At 41.7% G+C, this 20534-nt stretch overlaps 1 protein-coding gene across 1 annotated transcript in view; it reads left to right on the top strand.

Annotated features, from left to right (window-relative positions):
* The first annotated feature begins 17689 nt into the window (after positions 1–17689).
* Positions 17690–20534, top strand: part of ARHGAP6 (Rho GTPase activating protein 6) — a 61561-nt gene continuing 58716 nt past the window's right edge. The window contains exon 1 of the mRNA XM_010149643.1: positions 17690–17843. Within this exon, the coding sequence (XP_010147945.1) occupies positions 17705–17843 (139 nt within the window). The 5' untranslated portion in view covers positions 17690–17704. The remainder of the gene's footprint in view (positions 17844–20534) is intronic.

The raw sequence follows: 20534 nt of genomic DNA, 5'->3' as shown, positions 1-20534 counted from the left end.
GTGCCCAGTTCCTAGGGGAAAAGACTCTTGCAGCACCTGAAGAATACAGCCTGTGATGATCTTCTTCCCAGGGCTGCTCCACCCAGTCCCATCACTATAAAGGGCAGTTAGACTTCAGGGAATTATAGCAGGCAGTGAACTAAGCAAAGGCAGGTTTCTCTGCAGCTGACATTTTCACTACTGGACGTGAAATGAGTAAAATCTAGAATGACCATGAGCTATTTTCTGAACACTGCAAGGGCTGTGGCTTCATCTGGGGCATGGTCTGGATTCTCTAAGGATGGGTTGGTGCAGTGATGGTAGTGGTGGTCCAGCTGAACTTGGTCGGAGTCACTTATATCAGGGGACCACAGGAGGGTCTGTAGCTGAAAAAACATTGGGCCTTGGGAAGTGTGTTGGCAAATTTGCCACAGAACCCCATGTTTCATCAAGCAGCTGTGGAGATGGCCACAGAAAGGTCTGTTCATCGTGTTCTTGCTGCCTTGATACCAAAGGTCAGAGCTCGGAGGAAACTGTCAGTGCTCAGCAGCCAGGGAAAATGGTATTTAAGGGAGGAATTCAGCTCATCCTGCTACACATCTGCAATTTAGCCACAGTGTAAACCTTGGCCACCTCTGAGCTGGCCACCATATACTCTCTGGATGGGAGCAAGTGGGGGAAAAAGGCGTTTTTTGAGTTTTATTCATATCTTTGGAAACCAAATGAAATTAATTGCTTCCCCAAAAGTTCCTGTTTCTCACTGCTGGTTGGAAGTGGTACCTAGAGTGTCTAGTTAGATAGAGGTGCCTGTGTTTTGAAAGCAATGCTGGTGTAGGTCTGGTCTGTACCCCTCTCACCCATCAGCATTTGAAACATCTCTAATTACTTGGCACTTTTGCCGTTGTTGGCTTTAATTACTCTGTCAAATGGAAAGCAACTTCACAAAGTCTAAGGGATTCCTCCAAGATAAGCCAATTCATTCTGCAGTGAATGATGCATGGGTAATAATAATAAAAGTAATAACAGCAGTAACATTCTTTCATTAATTCTGTGCTGTGTGAAAAGTCACAGAGGAAAAGCATGTTTAATATTTATTCAGTGGAGGATTTGAATGGGGAAGTTTAAGGGAAGTAGCCTTCTGTGGAATAATAAACATAGTCTTACACATTTAACAGATGCTTCATTCTTTATTCTTCCCTCAGTTTCTGTCTGCAAGCATTTTTGGGTATTTGTATCCATCTTTATCAAAACTTCTCTTGTATACAGTGTATATAATGTATTCAGCCAGGGTCATGAATTTCGTTAGTCATGTCAGTCCTCTAAGATACTGAAGACTTCTGTAAGACCCAGAGCTGTATCAGGAAAAAAATACTACTAAGGCTAATTGCAGTTTGCATTGTGTGGAAGTCTAGGGACTCAAATACAGAAGTTCAGTCAGGGAAGAGGGCAGTGGGACAGTGTTACCCTACGTATCTGCCATCAGCAGAAATGTGCTGGCTCTGTCCTGCCACAGCCCAGTGACCCCTGGGGAAGGAGCAGCTTGGGGAGCTGCCCACGGTTTTCCTAACACCGAGATTTCTAGCTGCATGCTTCAAAGGAAGAACCACTAGGGTCTTGAGAAAAGCAGAGTGATGAAAAGGGCTTTAAAATAATCAGATGGAATTAAAAAATTAATTTGATTCCTTTTTTCAGGTTCTCAAATGCCTTTAAAATCAGTGTCGTCTTTTCTAAAAGTACCCAGTTTTCAATTTGTCCACTGGAAAGTTTTTCTTGTACCTGATGATATTTATTCTGTTCTATTTTCTGAATGGGATGCAGCTGTTGAATTCTTCAGACCTGAGTAAAGACTCTTCAAAAGCTTTATTTATATCAGTTTTTGGGTGGTGGTTTTTTTTTTCTGTCCTCTTCTGGTTCTGAACAAATAGCCACAACTTCAGCTAATGGAAAATTGTCGTATTGCTGCTTTGCTGGGGTGGCTCTTCTGAAGAGCTGGACCCTTTGAGAATGCATGTGTAATTATATTAAAGTTTGTGAGTGTCGCTTCCAAAGGAGTTGGTGGGCCCAACCTGCACACAGTAGGGCCCCCCCTCCACATCAGCTCCCATAGGAGATTCCTGGGGATTTGGAGAACAAAGAGTACACCTAAGGCGATCAACTAAAATTCATCCGCAGCCCATTAGAAGCACATGGTGATGATACTTAAGTGTATAATCCCTCTTATTTCAAAATACGGGCTTATGGCTTGTGTGTCCCTTGAATAAACTTTGTGATTATTAACAAGCTCTATCAAATAATCTCCTTTAGGTCATTATTGGTCATAATGCAGATAACTCTTTAGATCCCATAAACCTCAGAATCAGTTTGCTCTCTAGACCTCTTCGTTGGCAGAAATCTTGGACAGTAAGCTGAAATGCTGTGACACAGCAATGTGAGTAGAGTTTGATCCAAGCTGGCGAGCAGTATGCTGTGCCACTGCGTGACTGCGGCATGGGGAGCTCTGTAGCTGAGCAGTAGTGTGAGACACCACAGCAAACCTAACCTGGCAAGCAATTGTTGATTTTACAAGGATGTTGCAGTGAAAGCTCTTTAACTTCCTGTGTCTGCAAGCTTTTTTTTAGCAAGAGCTTCATGCCGGCTCTTAAAAACCCACACTCTTTGTTCCTTCTTTTTTCAGTAAGCGCTTTCCTCAATCGATAATGGAAAGTAAAACGTGAAGAGGTTTATGTGGATCTTACAGCTGATTAATATATGTTTTAATTGCAGTATTAATGATGTCAATTAAGAGGAGACGAACAGCTGCTGTGGCCACCTAATGCAGACAGATTAAAATAATTGGATTGGGGACGTCTGCTAGATTGCCATTAACAATTTTAAATAGGAGCAGAGAGCGTTTGGCAGTCACCAACAACTGCGTATGGGGGGGAAAGGGGGGAGAGAAGAGAAGAAATAGAAGAGCGGGGGTACGAAGAGGACTTTGGAAAGCTTTTCATGCTGTTCATTCATCTAAAAATAGGTTTTCAGTCTGCCTCTGAGTTTGTTTATGTTTGCGTCTTTCATTTGAAGGCTGTGGATGGAGACATGTCTTTTCAAATGCTTTGGGAGTGGGGCCTGTGCTCTCTTAGGTTTTCAGAAACAGGACCTGGAGCCTTGCAGGACACGTGTGTGGGGAGCTGCTGCGAGCTTCTCCCTTGGCGTGCTGCTCCCTCAGAGAGCTGGACGAGGTCCTTGCTGCACCCTCATCCACCGAATCCTCTTTTAAAATCCCACGCATCATTTTGCAAAGCATCATTCGAATCCACAGTTCTGTGTATGTGCTGCTTTTTCCTGTGGGGAAATGTGAACAGGCCCAAAGATAGGAGTTGGCCCTTGTGGTTCAGCCACGGGTAGGGTATGGGCTGTGCCTAATGCTGCTTGACACACATGGATTTCACAACTGCAATAAAGGGAAAAACCAGTGTATGTGATTTAGAAAAGCAGAGCTGTGGAGTGGGGGTTTCAAGATACTGCAGTGACTCAGAATATGTTTGCTTTCAAAAGTCTCAGAGAAAAAACAGTGCGTCCTCTTCTCCTGTTATTCAGAGATTACAGCAGCACTAGCATGTCTGAGCAATCCCAGCTTTGGTTCCTCCGGGATTGGGAGGAAGCTTTCAAATCTCCATCAGTTTACCAAAGTCTCTCTGACTTCTTCTGAGGTTTTCCTTTTCTAGAAACGGAGATGTTGCTGCATGTTCTCTCTTTATCTATCTCACTGTATGGGCTTTCATTAGAGCCTAATATAACTTGTCAGAGTATTTATGTCATCTTTTTTTGGAGTCATTGATTTTTGCTAAGAGGTAGCACTTAAAATCATGAGATGAAAAAACCCAAGTTAAATGTATTTAATAGGCTTTTATTTGCTTTCTGCTTTTTAGAGTTCCTGAGGCACACACAGTCAGCCTGAGGAGCAGATGGTGCGTTTTGTGGCTACCGGACCAGACAGCTCAGATATAATTAAAGTGCCTTTTTTGCATATGCAACTTGCTACCACTTCTGTATTTTCACAGGTCATAGGATTATATCCAGCATAAATCAAATCGAGGTTGTTGCACTTCTCTTATTTATTTTTGAGTGAATGGTAGTGATACACTACGAGCTTCATAGGTAGAACCTTGCATGACTGGATGCCCAGTTTGTCTCTGGAGCTCCCCAGTATAGCTCAAAAGGAATTCAGGAAAGGTTGAAGTAGTCAGCATTTTTCAATTACTTTCTGTGGAAATACAAAAATGGAATGTGATTTGGGTCAAAATAGCACTGCTGTGTCTCCTGGAAGCTATTTGGCAGGGTGTTTTTTTGTACCCCAGGTTCTTTTTACTGAGCCGTAAGGACTTCCACACTGCAGTGCCATCCCTGGAGGTGAAGGAAGTGGTCTGTCACTGGAATTCCTTCTCACGAGGCAAAAGGTAGCCAAGCATGCAAGACGCTTGAATCGCAGCTCCCGTGAGGCACACTCCAGAGCATTTTGGGACTGAAAACATCTTTTCTTAGCAGCAAACGTTTTTGAACTTTTTGTCCAAGCCATCATTCTTTTCCACAGAAACCGTATCTTTCATGAGTATTTTTTAAGACAAAACCCTGATTTTTTTTCCATTGAAAAACTGAGATTTTAGGTCAATTCTGTTTCTGAAGCTATTTTTGACAGCCCCATGAGGTTTTGTGGCCAGCACTGGTCACTGGTGTAACAAGAGATCAGCCAGAGGAATTCTCAGCTGCCTGCTAATTCAGTTCTCCTAATCCAGTGCCCCTCCAGAGTGAGAGTCAAGTCCTTGGAATTTTGCATAATTAAGAAACAAATTAAAGGTCCCATACTGCTTCTCTGTAAACAGTGGAGTTACAGCATAAGAATCACTCAACCAGCTTATCAATGAGAGTTTGCACCAAATTAATTTCGAAATTTTAAGATTAATATTTCTGAATGCTCTGGGAAGAAATGAGTCCAAAGTAGACAACAGGAGTAGTTAATTTTTTTTCCCCATTTTTTGCTGATAAGGTATATCTTATATGGCCTCTCCATAAACTCCGAACACTTTGTAGTTAGGATGTTCTGGCCTGAATAGCATTTCTTCTAAATATAAAGCTGTGCAATACTGAAAAAGGTAGTTTAAATTGGGGAAGAAAAAAAATCCCCATTAGAGGAAACTGAAAGAATAATGGCACAAGGTCTAAAGAAATTTATTTTTGAAGGAAGACTGCAAGAACTACAAATGTACTGTGTAGCGAGGAGATGACTTGCAGGACAGTAATTCCTGGCTGCAACATTTTGATGGGCTGAGATAAAGCCAGCTTCTGTGCCCTGGCTTTATGTTGGTGTATAAGCATAATCACTGGCAGTAAATTTCTCAGAAGGTTATTCAGCTCTCTTTGCAGCTAAGGCAGTTATTTTTCCTTTGGAAATCTTGTATGGTATGTTGCTTGGTGAGCAGCAGGCTGGCTGTCCTTAGCATCACTCGGCCCTGAGTAGTGAAGTAGAAAGAGGCTGGAAATGTGGTTGAAGAGCTGCATGGTTTGAGGATTTGATGTCTGATCTAAGAGGCGCTGAAAATGCTGAAGCCTGTGCATTGATTTCCCTGGGCCTTGGGTAAGCCTCCAGAATTAGGGACGTACAATGTCCGTGCTTGCCGCTGCCAGGTGGGCACTGGTGGCTGAGGTGTCGAGCCAAGAGGAGCTGCGTGGGTTTTGAGCAGTAAGCATCAGCTCTCGTACCCTGGCAGGTGGGAGTCTGTCCAGCCTACCTCGATTTAGAGGTGCAGGAAGCATCTGGGTAAATATCTGAAAAAACATTTGCATAATCTCCCTTGCTGTGTCCATGAGCTGTGGTTCCTCCTGTTCTGCGAGCAGTCTGAAGCACGAAGTCGTGCCGGCAGAGAAGCAGCCTTGTCGCGCTGAACGATGACTTGGTGCAGTGCCACGTAGGGCAGAGCTGCCATCAGAATCGTTGGTGATTCACTGTTTGTTTTTCACAGATTTCCTACGCTCCCTGCCCACGCACTATAGATGACAGCATTGTGTATGGGGACTGTGAACATGACAAACATTTTTTATGAAGCAGTGCCTTTATCAAGGATTTCCCTCCCCCCCCAGCAAACTGTGTAAAATGCTCAGGCTCTGTGTTGCTGTTGTCAAAACCGTGATATAAATAGAGCTGGCCTGCCTGTTGGAGCAAAAAGTTTTCAAAGGTGTTGTAAAAAACTGCAAACTAACTGTGTGGGAAGGTCAGGCAGGAACTGCCGAGCGCCCTGAGCCCCGCGCCAAGGAGCCACGGCAGCTGCATCCAGCACTATTTTGGCTACTCCTGACGGGGAGTTTGGGCAGTTACAGTCGTGTTCGAGCTTGCACAGCCACGGTGAGAAGGATTTTCGAGGGGAAACAAGTTCCTTCCTTACCACTCCTTGCACTGTCTCGGGACAACTTCTCCGGAGTAAGAAGTGGGGTACCCAGTCATGACTTGTCCATGTGACTGAGCTTTCCCCTGGGCTGAACTTTCGTCTCGCTTCGAAACGGAGAAATGAAAGGATCAGTTTTTTCCCCCTAAGATTAATGACATCTGGCAGCAAAAGGTGTCCTGGGGAGTCACAACTGCTCCAGCTGTGCGCTCTCAGATGCTGGGTACACAGCTTCAGGTCAACAAAGTTATTCTTACCTTATTTGATGAAACAGCGTGGTTGGATTCAAGTTCCTAAATCTGATTTGATCAGATACTAAAGGACAGTGAAGACGCAAGGGAACTTAGTTAATGGGTAAGGAAACAGTAATCTTGTGTGTAGTGTGGTAGAGAGAAGCGTGATGGAGGACGTGCTGAATGTGCGGTGTCCGTGGTGACAGCGTGTTTAATTTTTTTGTGTGCTTTAAGTTTGAAGAGAAAGGTTTTGATTTGGTGGGGGGGTGGAGGGCTGATGACAACGGCACACACAGAAGGTGGGATGGGATGAAGCTACGGCTCTGGAGATCTATCAATAAACTGAGAGCCCTCAAATACTGATTGTTTTCAGACCAAATTCATGACCTTGCCTGCCTTCATAGTTGGACCAAGAGCAATGAAGCTGTAGAATGAGAAGTGGCATTAACCTTTTGAAACCAAGATGCATCATTAGGCTGATTTGTATTTGAGTGGCGTTGTCAGGTGGCTTGCTTCGAAGTCTGCGACGACACCTCTGTCCTTTTCTCTATGCTCTGTGCGTGAAGGGTCCGTAACCCAGGAAGCTGTGAGCAAAATATGCTGAGGGTAAAGGCTTCTTGAAAGCTGATGGCATGACAGCTGCAGCAAATAACTATTTCTGTAAGAGGCAGGTTTTATGGCCGTGACTCTGTTGCATTTTTAAATTTGGGTTAGCTGCGTTGAAGAAAGTAGAGACCCAGAGCTGTTCGTCTTCTGGCTCAGTCCGTGAGGAGCTTGTAACTCTAGCAATTGTTTCTGTTTTTCATAACAGTGGGAATTTTATGGGCTATTTTTCCCTTTCTCTATCCAAAGTAAATGTGCTGCTTAAAAACAAAGAAGTTGCAGACTGTCTGGCAGGCACACAGTTTGAACTTGGGGTGCCTCAGGTTGGAGGGACGGTTTACAAAACGTACTTTTCTCCAGAAAATTGACGATGCAGCGCAGTGGTTTTATTTGTGTGGATCCATTTTACATTTCTTGGAGTGCCACATTTTTAACAAGCCTCCATCTTAATAGATGATGATGAGCATCAGGGTGCTCATTAGTGGTCTTTCCAGGTATGTACGTCTATCCATCAATCTTACCTATAGGTATATATCCATTCAGCGGGGTTTGTATAGTTCCAGTGTAGCTGGGGTGGTTTCCTAAAAAAATATTTAAACTCTTGTTTGGTGTTTAACTTAATGGCAAATCAGCAGATTCATGTGTGCAAACAGGATATCTTTTAAAAGAAATGCTGAAGTGGTGCTTCTCCATAAGCTGAAGTGTTGTCCTTTGCTGTGCATTGCAAGAAGAGAGCATGCACCGTTTCAATACATGGAAAACAGAGGAAAAGTAATTACATAGGTGAAAAGTAATGATAATGCTAGTGAGTGCAAACCCACCCCTTTGTATGCACAATATTTTCCCTAATTGTTAGACTTTCTGTATTTTGTGAACTTATCCATACAGAATTGTTTTTGCAGGGTCCTCAGGAGAGCAACAGTTAGAGAATCACAGACTGGTTTGGGTTGGAAGGGACTTTAAAGACCATCCAGTTCCAACCCCCCTGCCATGGGCAGGGACACCTTCCACTAGACCAGGTTGCTCAAAGCCTCATCCGGCCTGGCCTTCAAGACATCCAGGGATGGGGCAAAAAACTCATCAGTCATCAAAACAGCTGCTGATATGGGTGGAATGTAATATCCTAGATCTTAACAAAGCAAGAAACACAGTTCCAGTAACGTGGAGTAGGTTGGCAGAGCACTGCAACTCACTCGGTGGTACAGACTTCTCCCTGATACCAGTGTGCCGGACCAGGGTAGTGTTTGCAGGCATGAAGATAGTGTGAGGGCGATAAAACCAAAATGGAAGCATAGAGTGGTTATGTAGCAAATGAAATGAAAACTCCTAATCCCTAAAAGCTAATTGCTTGTTTTCTGCATGTTTGAAATGTGCCTGACCCTGCCTCCTAGAGGTATGGGTACTCTGTGTCGCTAACGCCTGCAACGCTGCTGGCTGGCGGTATAACTCATGACTCCAAGCAAATTCCCTTAAATAAGAAAATGGCTCCTACAGTGCCTTTATTTCAGCCCGGGTTGTAAAAGAATGTGCATGTGGGAGCACACGCGGTCATGATACGGAGTGAGTAGATGGTCACCGTTGGAGGTGCCCACGTCAGCTCTGAGAGTTGCCATTCACACAATGAGTTTGCAGGTCGTTCTGGAGGGGGCTGACAATCTCTGCCCAAGCTTCAGTATAGGAGTGGGGTAGATGTTAGAGTAGTCGGTAGCCTCCTGATGAGGGCATTTTCCTGGGATGGGGTAAAACCTGGTTCAAGCTCTGGCTCGAAGCCAGGTAGCACAGACTCCTTCCTGAGCCCTTTGTGTCTTAGCAGAGTAACTGAGAGCTCTCACTCTGCTTCCAAATGTAAATATTTGAGATGTCTTGCATTTTGATCCTATCGACCAAATCACACCCGCCCCCACTCCTCTGCAAAAGAGGAAAAAAACCTAGATTTTTTTGGTTTTGTTTTTTTTTTTTAGTTTTCCAACTAGACCTTATATGTAGGCAGTCAGAATGGCTATTTTCCACGTGCTCAAGAATCTCATTTTCCTTAGATCCCAGACCCTTTTTGTAAGTAATAGCAGTTTATAGAAAATAGTAGTTTGAACTGCTTGAAACAGTAAGGATAGGGGGTTGTATTGAATTAAAGGCTTTAATATTGGTAATTCCCAATTGTTGGAGTCATGGAATTAGATGCTTTACTTCATGATGGGGTTCTGACGGTGTGCTCAAGCCAGGTAATGTGATCTGCACGTGTCTTAAAAGCTCAAAATCCAGAAGGTAAACTCAAATACTCAAATACACCTATTTTAGTCTTGTGTGTACAATACTCAGGCTGATACGATTTTTGCATGCTTGGAAATGACAGTTTGTGCTCTCTCATCTGCATTCTCTCTTTCAAATAGTAGATTGTTTACTTCTCTCTAAAATTTTGCAATTTTTCCTTTTATACTGAACATAATAGAAATAGATGCTGCTCCTAACTCTTCAAAGCATTGGCTGCAGTCGCATTAGTACTTACTATTGGATGCAGAAATGGTTAACTTCTGTGCTGTGCTAGCAGAGATTCTTGTTGTTTCACTGAGGCATTGTGTACTACTTCAGAACCACTAAAGCTACAAATAGGACATATGATTATATTTGTTTAATCCAAATTGTTTAAATGGATTTTGTATATGGTTTCATCTTTATGTTTTCATATGCTTAACATTAATCTCGTTAGGTATAGGAGAAGGAGCACTATTTTGTGTTCGAAATCTCATTGGAAATCTTTACATGCAGTTAGTGTGTAACATGAATGGATGGCATTCATGACATGAATGGATAGTGCAACCTGCAGTATCCAGCAAAGGTTGCTTTAAGGACAGAGCACACTATTTCCATGACTTGGGGTACAGGAAAACTCGGGGAGGACATGAGAAGACTTGCCATTTTTTGGTGTATCACTGGCTGTGGTTCCTTGTTCAGCTTCACAAGCAGTTGAACAATGAGGGCTGTTGGGGACATGTTAGTGTTGGTCGCAGAAGCCGGAGCGGGGTCTATTTAATGCAGTTTTGCCTCTAAAAATAAGTCGTGCAGCTATTTTATTTGATTTTGGGTCAGCTGCCATTAGCTTGCAGAGTTCACATTATTTCTGCTGAAGTAGAAAACTGTTTTAACGCTTGAGAAAAACATAGCACCAACTTCTCAAAATATACAGTACATGAACTGAAAAAAGGGGTAAGAATTCTCCTCTTAATCAGTCACAGAGCTCTTGTATTGAGATTGATGGAACCTCTGGCTTCTGTAGTGTAGCCCATTACTGTGGTCTCAGATGTTTGAATTACTGCATGCAGATGGAGTTGTGACAGCTGTGCATGTACTCACAACCTGCAGCAGGATTCAGAGTACTGCAATTTGGCTTAATCCTCTTTTGCTGACAAAAAATACACAAAAATCAGTTTACATGAAGACTGACAAAAATGGTAATGTTACAGGTGCATCTAGGCTTTTTAAGGTGTTCTATCTCCATTTTGGCAACTCCAAAAAGGTACTTGGCTCTTTCTGACTCTAATAGTGGTGCTTCTGGATAAATTCCTCCAAAAATATTGATGTCGTCTGGAGTAAGAAATTCAGAAAATCTGAACATGTATTTTGATGCATTTAAATTGATCTTTCTGTTGTGGAGGCTGGTTTTCTGGATGTATGAAAAAGTTCAGTACAGAGTGGGTAGGTTAGGGATGAATATTTTGCTAGGCAATACCTTTGTACATCATTCCTGTTTATTGATGTCAGAAAAGGAATGAAATGCATCTCCATTACACATCAATTTTGTTAAGAGAATGTTTTTCAAATATTCTAAACATGAAACAATATCCTGAGGCATTTGGAAAACTTGGAGAGGTTAATCGTAGAAGAACAGGAAATATTTTTCACTTTATTTTAGCAATTTTAATACTGCTGTGAAAGCATGCTCATTCTTCCGCTCCCTGTTTACCCTTAGATTAAAGTTAGAAGGACTGCTCCTTTTTTTTTATTTCCTTATAAACGTAAATTCGCACTGTAATATTCTGAAATGTATTTCTTTACCTGGGCATGGGTTCATGTTGTCTTGGTGGGTGAAGTATTTACTCTGTGGGTGTGAATTCTGCTTCCCCTGTGGGGAATACCAGCTTTCCAGTGTTCCACAGGGGCTGTCTTGCAGTGCTGGTCACCAATACAAGGATTTTCTAGCCTTGGCAATGAGACAGGATGATATCTAAACCACTGTTCTGTAAAGTGTGATCTTTTTGACAAAAACTAAAAGCTTTTTCTGTACATAGATTATGTCATACACATAACTACAATATAGCATGAGATAAGGCAACTTTAGTGTAAGGCTCCAGACTGTAACACAGGATCATGTGGACTGTACTTACTCGCTTCCTAGCAGAGACATTACATTAATAGTTTTGCCACTGACATCAAGGGGAACAGGATGTCACCCTAGATAATGATCTTAATGAAGTCAGTCTTAATGAAGATTAATTGTTGGGGCCCCATACTTTGTGCATCCTTGTTCAGATGCTTCAATGTCATGTATCAAGTCTTGCGTTTCTTCGTATTTAGATACCGTTTCACTAATCGGGAAGGCTCATCACCTTTTGTGATATTGGTGGTCCCTTGGGAGGAGCTGTGGGATGCTTGCTGTGCCTGGAGACGCCAGTGCATCCTAGGTTGCAGTAGGTTGCAATGCTGGCTGGAAATAAGCGCACTGCCTGTTGTGAGCTGCGCCAGGTATAGAGGAGCATCTGGAAATAGGGTGGCAGAGAGTGTGAGGCTGTAGCACACATGTACCATCCTGTTGTTTCCTAACTCTTCATTAATCTCCTGGTGGTTATCCAGGATTAACTGTGTGGTCCTTAACTGCAAATAATGCTAAAATGGATATTTCACATAGTTTATTTCCTCCCTCCCCTTAATTCTCATCCTGTCCAGGAAGAGTATTCTGTAGATTGGTTTCATCCGACAGTACATAGCTGTACTGGAGTCACTGGCTTTCACTTCAGAACTGGTTTTGGTTCCTACTAACAGCAATATGCGGGAAGTGAGGAAGAGAGGGATTACCTGTACCGGCAGGCACATTGTGAGAGTTTATGTCTGAGGAGTCTGGAAATAATTTTAGGGTTAGTTGATATAAATGACTGAGGTAAGTGAAAGGTTTATGAATTGGCAAAGATATGCAGTTTCATGAAGCTTAAAGAACTAATTAAACAAACAGAATTAAGAAAATGCAGTTCTATTTTTGCTATGTTATTTGCAATATAATCTTTTTGTGTGCAAAACTTCTGAATTCTTTTACAGTGGAGACCTATGTAAATACAAGTACGTAGCTAAGTGTTGCTAGGGTAGGAGAAAAACAAGGAGACATAATTGGTTTTGATCTTAATGGTTTCAAATGGATTTGAGCAAAAAAACTAATGAAAAATAGACAGCTAATCAGATAATGGCATTTACCTAAATGAGTACAGACTAAAATTAATAACAATAACAATAATGCAGAAAGATAACAAATTGCTTTCTCCATCTTGCATTAAAATCACTGTTAAAACTGCCATGTGTGGGGATTCTTATTTCGCACCCTGTGAACGATCCACATTACTCAGGAAGGCTTAAAACTCCACAGAGATCAACAGGGGTCAGTCATCATCTCCTATAGATTTGTGTCTACATTCAGTAGTTGTCAGCCGATTTCTGTATTGTACGAAGGACAGAAGGATGAGGCTTTGCTAAAAAGACATCTGAAAGACTGTGTTGGAGGCTATGGAGAAAGAGGTCAGGTACACAAGAAGCCTACGCATGCTTAAGAGTAAGCGTATAGTGTTACTTAAGTCAGGATGTACCACTTAATGTTTATTTTGGAGCCACTGAACATCTAACCCATTTAAAAAAAGCTTGAAAGAGTATTAGTCAAAATGCAGTCTGCATCTTATTAAAAATGTGCTTATGGCTGTGGACAAGAAATATGGGAGAAGTGGACAGATTCTTCAAAGGCACAAGGTGCATTTAATCAGTCGTCTCCCTTGCTCAGTCATCTGTTCTGCTATTTTAGTTACTTACCTGATAAGTGAACTGCTCGGTTGAGTGGAGGAAAGGTGTTAGTGGGAGGGCCAGAGGGGAAAAATCAGCTGAAGCTGGAAACTTGTGAGGGAAAAGAAGTGACTGGTTGGTAGAAGAAACCAAAGAAGGCTTTTAGTCTAGTTTAAGGTTTTGTAAAAGTCAGTTATGAAAACACCCTTGAAGTCAGTAGTTTGTGTTCTATCAGGCTGATCACTTTATCCCAGAGCAGTATTTCTGTTTGCCTCTAATGTGTTTGGTTTTGTGTTGTTGGGTATTTTTTGTTGGGTGGTTGTGTTTGGTTTGGTGGGTTTTTTTTTGTTGTCTTGGTGATGAAGGAGCCATTTGCAGGTCATATTCTGACCTACAGTCCTACAGTCTAAAGAAACTGTATGTATATACAGCTCCAGTACTTGAAGGGGGCCTACAAGTAAGCTGGGAGAGGACTTTTTACAAGGGCCTGTAGTGACAGGACAAGGGGTAATGGGTACAAATTGAAAGTGGGGAGGTTTAGATTAGATATCAGGAAGAAGTTCTTCCTGGAGAGGGTGGTGAGGCACTGGAACAGGTTGCCCAGAGAAGCTGTGGATGCCCCATCCCTGGATGTCTTCAAGGCCAGGCTGGATGAGGCTTTGAGCAACCTGGTCTAGTGGAAGGTGTCCCTGCCCATGGCAGGGGGGTTGGAACTGGATGGGCTTTAAGGTCCCTTCCAACCCAAACCATTCTATGATATCTGATCACATAGGCAGGCATGAACTTCAAAAAAAACCAAGGCACTGACTTGGTGCTTAAAGATGGTCTGCTCCTCTTCAGCTTCTGCGAGGAGCTGTGTATGTCAGGCTGACATTGAAGTTGAAGTAGGCTGATGAAATGTTCCTCCCCATATTGAGAGAGAAACAGAAAATGTTCTTGATGTCTGTCCTGCCCTTTCCCTCCTTTGGTTGCTCCACAGAGTGTGGAACAGCTTTAGGCAGATGTGACTGATTTAATTGCACCAGCACCCATTCTCCAACTGGAGCTTGACTTTTCTGGACCTCTCCCAAGCCCGGTTGATTTTGCAGTAATTTACAAGCAGTACATAAAATTGTGCAGGGCTTTAGAAAGGAGATGAGGCTTTTAATTACCTTGTGTCATGCAAAGCATAAGAGTCTTTGAATAGATTGAATTACCAAATACTGTGTTTTGGCTCATAGAAGGCAGTGATATTTATTTGCCAAATAAAACAGGCTTTTTCAAGGAAACATTTCTTGAGCCTCTCACTTCTTCAGCAGATTAGGAGATTCCACTGGCCCTAACACATTATTTTCCAAAAATATTTTAGTTAATTAGTCATGTCTTCCATTAGCATAGTAAAAACCTATGTTAATGTGACCTAGCAGAGATTTTATCAAACCCATGTAGAAGAGGAATGTCCTCTTTACTGGACAGCAATTGGACAGAGCGATTCCACACTATTTCTCCCTGCTCAGTGACCTGAGGTGGCACTGGAAGATGCAGAGCTTGCATCCCACCATTTGTAGCCAGACAGGGCCAAGCTGTGAGCGCCAGGGACGCACGGTGAGCTTACAGACTGCCAGAATAAAAACACTGGTTGGAAGGTACAGCCCTCATAACCTTGCTGGGTGCTTTCTTCTTTCCCTTGGTTTCAAACCCTTGAGCTCCCATTAAAAAGTGAGGTGGGGTGCTCCCATATAAAGGTGAATTTAGTCTGGGTGGGATTCCCGAGCCAGTGCTAAGTTAGCTGCTCTGCTCATGTAAAGGAGCACAGCTCTGTGCAAAGAGGTTCACTGGAGTGCCCAAAGCAGAATGTTAACGTGGGGCTGTAGCAGAACTATCAAGCCCTGTCTCTCACAGTTCAACTGGTTAGGCAGGGCTGACGTTGGAGCTGGGCATTGCCAGCGATGCAGTTCACTGCTTGCAGTTAGAGAGCTAATTCAGAGGTAAGGCAGAGGATGCAGAGTTAGCTCTGGAGTTAGATTTGTGCTTTGTAATTTGTGTCCGAAAAAGAGCAGTAATTCATGTGTCCGTGCAAAATTCAGTTAAGGAATATTTATTTAATTTGTGGTAATTCCTAAAAGCCCCATGCAACCCTTGTGTTTTGTGGAAAATGGGACATGTCCTAAATAGTATAAAGATTCTGTTTTCTCAACATTTGCTAAGGGGTGTCCTTTGCTTCCCATTCCTGTTTCAAAAGTATCTTGGTTTGAAATTTTTTTATGATAGACATATCAGTAATATTTTTGCTTATGAGTATGCTCATCTCAGAGAAATAGATAAGATAAAATACTCCTAAACTCTACTGTAAAGATGTAATTTCTCTACCATTTTGACTGTAGAACATTTTGTACGTTACGTGTTCATGAGGATTGAATCGCATACTTCTGTACTTGTAAAGTTTCTTTTGCACTATCAGGGTTGGACAGGAATTAGTTTCTTAGTATACATTGTCTAGTTGTGGATTCTGTTCTCACTTTTATCTATAAATGACAACAGCTTCTTAAAAAATGTAAATGTTTACTTGCAGTTTTGCAAATAAGGTTTATGTGACTCTTGCTGCTTTAGCTTTGCTTGAGTTAAGCTAGTCAGCTCGGCTTGTGTCACTGTGAAAACCTTTAGCCTGGGATTACTAAATCTAGCTAATCAACAGTAAGGCAGTAGAAGAGCAGGAAGGGATGAAGAGGCAAAAAAAGAAGGAACAAATTCCAGTACTCAAATGTTGGGCTAGCACAGAGGTTTGCATATGTGGCCCATGAATATATAAATATCATAAAGATATTTAAGCTAGTATATACATGGAGTGTACAAATGTGTAGTCGTTCACATTGAGGTAAAAGCTTTAACTATTATTGTTGCCTAACTGCTTGCAAAAATTACTATGAAAAAAGCTTCCTTGATGAACTCACACATACTTCATGCATCATGAGAAAGTGTTCAATGTGTATTTCCTTTGATTGATACTGCTGGGCAGTGCTGCATATTTGCCAATGTTTTTTGTCTCATACGTATATGTGAATATACACACACAGTCGTAGGTAGCGTATATAGGTATGTGTTTGCATATGCAAATGTATACGCAGGTTGTATATGTGCACATATATACACATATAGGCAAAATATGGGAAGATGCACAAAGATATTTATATACAAAAGAATGCATAGCTGCTAAGTAAAGTCAAATTTTACTGATTTTCATAGTAAGGAGGTTCACATAATGTCTTTTAAGTCAGTGGACATCCTTTGGCTGCAGATGTATGTGCAGAGTAGGTGTGTTGTAAATGAATGGTGGAAAAATGAGTATGCAATGAAGGTATAGATGTTGAAATTTAAACTGAAAATGAGCACTTTTGTTTTAGTTTTAAGTGCCATGTTGTGATGAAGGGAAGGTTGGTGGATTTGTCTTTACAGCTCAGCTGATAGGCATCAGAGTTATTTCATTATCTGCAACCGCATTAGGTTATACCTACTGACAAGTTTGATGTTTATTTTTTAACACGGTTAGAATGAAAATCAAACTATTTTTTTTCCCTGTGGCGTTAAAATGTGCTGTTTGATGATGCTTTGATGAATTCTGAAGTTCTTGCTTGAAATTAATTGTCAGCTGTTAAGCTTCTCTGTGTGCCTGCACTTCTCTTTGGCTGATGATTACTTTTCTCCCCAAGCTAAATACTTGCTGAAAGAATAGCTTTTTGTGTATGTTATCACAGGTGGGAGATAGAAGAGCTAAAGCTTTTGATTTGTTTTCCAAGCGTAATTGGTACCTTACAGAGATGTAGCATATCTCATGTTGTTTTCCTTTATAAATTTTAACATGTACGTTGTTATTACGGCTTTTCAAAAACGTGAACAGCATGTCCTTTACTCGATCTTGCTCTAAACACAGTATCGTGGTAAGGAGGGGATGGGATGTGTTGTCAGAAAAGAGAAGGGAACTCTGCCCATGTATTCTCTGAACAGCTGGATGGAGTGGGATTAGCAAATTGAGGGAGGTAAGATGCGTATTGTCCATGGACCTGTAGAGGTTTGTACGTCTGGCTGACTGTGTCGGGAAAGGGATGACCGAGTACTGTACAAAGAAAGCAAACAGGGAAGAGCACACAAGGCCTTTTTTCCCCTTCTTTGTGCTTTTGGTTACTGGAATCCTAATGTTTTTGCAACAATACTTGGTTAAATGGTTTCAGACAGAATTGACTTTTTGTTTTTCATGTCTGTACTCCTTTTAAGGAATGCTGCTCTTAGGAAAACAGAGATTTGAAAGGTTAGAGATGTCCAAGAGAATGGCCTTTTAAAAAAGAGGACCTGAGTTGTTTTTCCTAGCAGTAACAGAGATGGTTCTGTTTATTAAACTGTGCATACCATATGATGCTTCATATTTTTCCATTTGATTTCCTGTAGGGTGATTTCACTTGGAACAGCATGTCAGGGCGCAGTGTTCGGCTGAAGTCAGTTCCCGTTCAAAGCCTCTCGGAGCTGGAGCGTGCTCGGCTGCAGGAAGTGGCTTTTTATCAGTTGCAGCAGGACTGTGACCTGGGCTGTCAGATTACTATCCCCAAAGGTAAGGGCTTGATAAACTGTCTCTGCTGAGATTGCGAAGCCACTGACTTCATATCACAGCAATAAAAAGGAGAAAACACTGGATTGTTTATTCCACAGACATTGTCTTCTACTTTATTTCTGCTTAAACATAGTAGCTACCTAAAAATGACCAGTAATGTTTGTCTGCTGTATCCAACCCGGGCCACCTGTGGTGGGATCATCTGATCAAGGACAGATGTCAACAGGATAGGTAATCTATGTCAGACCTATTCACACAAGGATCTCTTGATACTCAGTTGGGAGAAAAAGGCATTTCTTACGCTTCCTAACATCCAAAAGTATACATCTACGTAGGTCAGATGGATCATACCATGGAAGTGTCTTTTTTGTTCTGTATTGTATTGGCCTTGGAGGAAGCCAAGTATCACTAGTTCAGACAGACAGTCAAGATATCTGCATCAAGATGAATCCTACCCAAGTTTTGCTAAAGACAGTGGTGATGATTTCCTAGAAACCAAGTTAATTTTCAGTGTAAAACATTGAGCTCCTAAGGAACAGGAGATTAATTTGAAAGAAGCTCGGCTATCAAAGTCCTGTTGCAGGGTACCTGTACTTAGGTTACTATGGAAGAGATCTAAACCTCACTACAAATGATGCAAAAGTTTCCACTGTTTCCTGTGGAGATCAAGCGTTCCAAAGACAGCTGTTCTGCTAGGATACATTTGTCTGCAAATATGGCTTTCCCATTGTTTCTTCCAGTTGTGTTGTATACTTATTTAAGGAATAACAAGGGACCACTGAATTCTCACCTTTGGCTGTAAGCAGAGGTACTGCATGGCAGCACATATGCAATAATGCCACAGGACCGGTTTTTGAATGATTCAAAGTTAAGCAGAAAAAAGTTGTTTAGTCAATGAAAATAATGGTGTGGAGAAGACCAAATGTGAAAGGCATCAGCCTGGGTATTCATTGACTTTTTAGCATCTGTGGAAAACTCCTGACAAAAGCAACAAAGACCCAACTTACCAATTACAGCAGGGCATCAGTTTGTAGTGAGAGGGATGCCATCAACTTCTTCAAGCCCCACCACGGCTCTCCCACTCCCTCAAAAAATGCTGCATCAGTATGAAAACAATTTTACGGGACTTTTGAATGAAGAACTGGATCACTAATAGCACTGCAATATTTTCTGGCAGTCTGAATTGCCACTGGCAATTCCAGTGGGAGATAAATATACATATATGGAGGTAAGCAATTCAATACCTACTCATATTCAGAAACTCTGAGATTTGGAGAGTGAATACTATTTTTGTGATCTCCTTGCCTTTTCCTGCTGGGAATGCCATGAAAGGCCAACCATCTGGGAAAGCCAGAGTCTCTTCCTAGTCAACCCACCCGTCTTCTGTGAGATGCTTTGGAGTCACAGGATACTTGGCACAGTGCTTCAGGTTTTGCGGACTAGGAACTGTTGGAAGTTTTGGGTTCAGGTCACACACAAGAAGGGATTTGCTTTTCACAGCATATATACACATGGGTAAATATATAATGTGTAATTAATTTTAGACATATTGAGTCTGAAAAGTATAATTTCATGCATAGAAACTAAATTAGAATAATACAAACTCTGGTGAAGTATCTTAAAATAAAAGTCACTTTGCATACTCAGGAACCCGGGTTCCAGTTTCATCTCTGTGGCTGGCCTCATCACTTCACTTACCTTTTGCTTCAGGTATTCAGTTCTGCTATTCAGTTTAGATTTGCCAGTGAGGTTATTGATGAGAGGCATGTTATTTCATATCTGCATACTTGATCTGAATCACTAGATGATGAATTTTTTGGTGTTCTAAGGTATGCAGCTGGTGCAGTTGAGTTTTAAAACGTTGTAGTACCATACATTGAAGGAAGTGAAGATAGCAGCTATTAATAATTAAGGTGCATCTATATTTAACTGTCCAAGCTGTTTTGAAACCTGGCACCAATTTTGGCATACTGCAGTATGTGTAAATATTAATCGTTCTGTCATTCCATCATGTGAATGAGATGGGTGCTGGCACACATCTTTCTTTTGGTAGGAGAATAAGAACCTTAATGTTCTTAATAATATTCTTAAATTACTACAGTTTAGGCCCTTTGCAGAGACTCTTCTGAAGTCAGCCTCATGGCCCCATCACTCTTGAATGGTGTTGAATGAAAACATATGGTAAGAGGATGCAGGTAGCCACCCATTTGATTTGCTGATGTCACAGGACTATGTAAATGGAGAATTTAAAGCTTTAGCAGTGTGAATAGCAGCACTGAAACAGGCTCAGGCACTCTGGGCATGCAGGAATACTAATAACATAAGACTCCATTGCATCCATTTGTGCCTCAAGTCAAAAGCAGACTGAAGGCTGTTAAATGCTTTCTCTTAACTAAAAAAAAAAAAAAAAACCAAGCCCCAACAAAACGTACAGTGATGTGTAGAGCTGGGGGAGCTCTCTAGGTCTGGAGAGTTCCAGGCATGAGAAGATGTGCTCTACAGCTTCTACTTCAGAGAATGCTGCGTGAAAATACTTGGGAGCAGAAGTTAGTGGGATAATCCGTGTATTAGAAAATATAGAAAACAGTTTTAGAAGTCGGGGTTCTTTGAGAGTTCTTCAAAACCTGCGAATGACTGACACTGGAACACACTTGTGCCTGCTGGGCATTTGCTTCCTGTAGGCATTTGAGT

This window comes from Eurypyga helias, unplaced genomic scaffold (genome assembly GCF_000690775.1).
Source record: "Eurypyga helias isolate BGI_N326 unplaced genomic scaffold, ASM69077v1 scaffold3464, whole genome shotgun sequence".
Lineage (NCBI taxonomy): Eukaryota > Metazoa > Chordata > Aves > Eurypygiformes > Eurypygidae > Eurypyga > Eurypyga helias.
The sequence above is the reverse complement of the archived record's forward strand: the minus strand, read 5'-3'. Positions and strand labels throughout refer to the sequence as shown.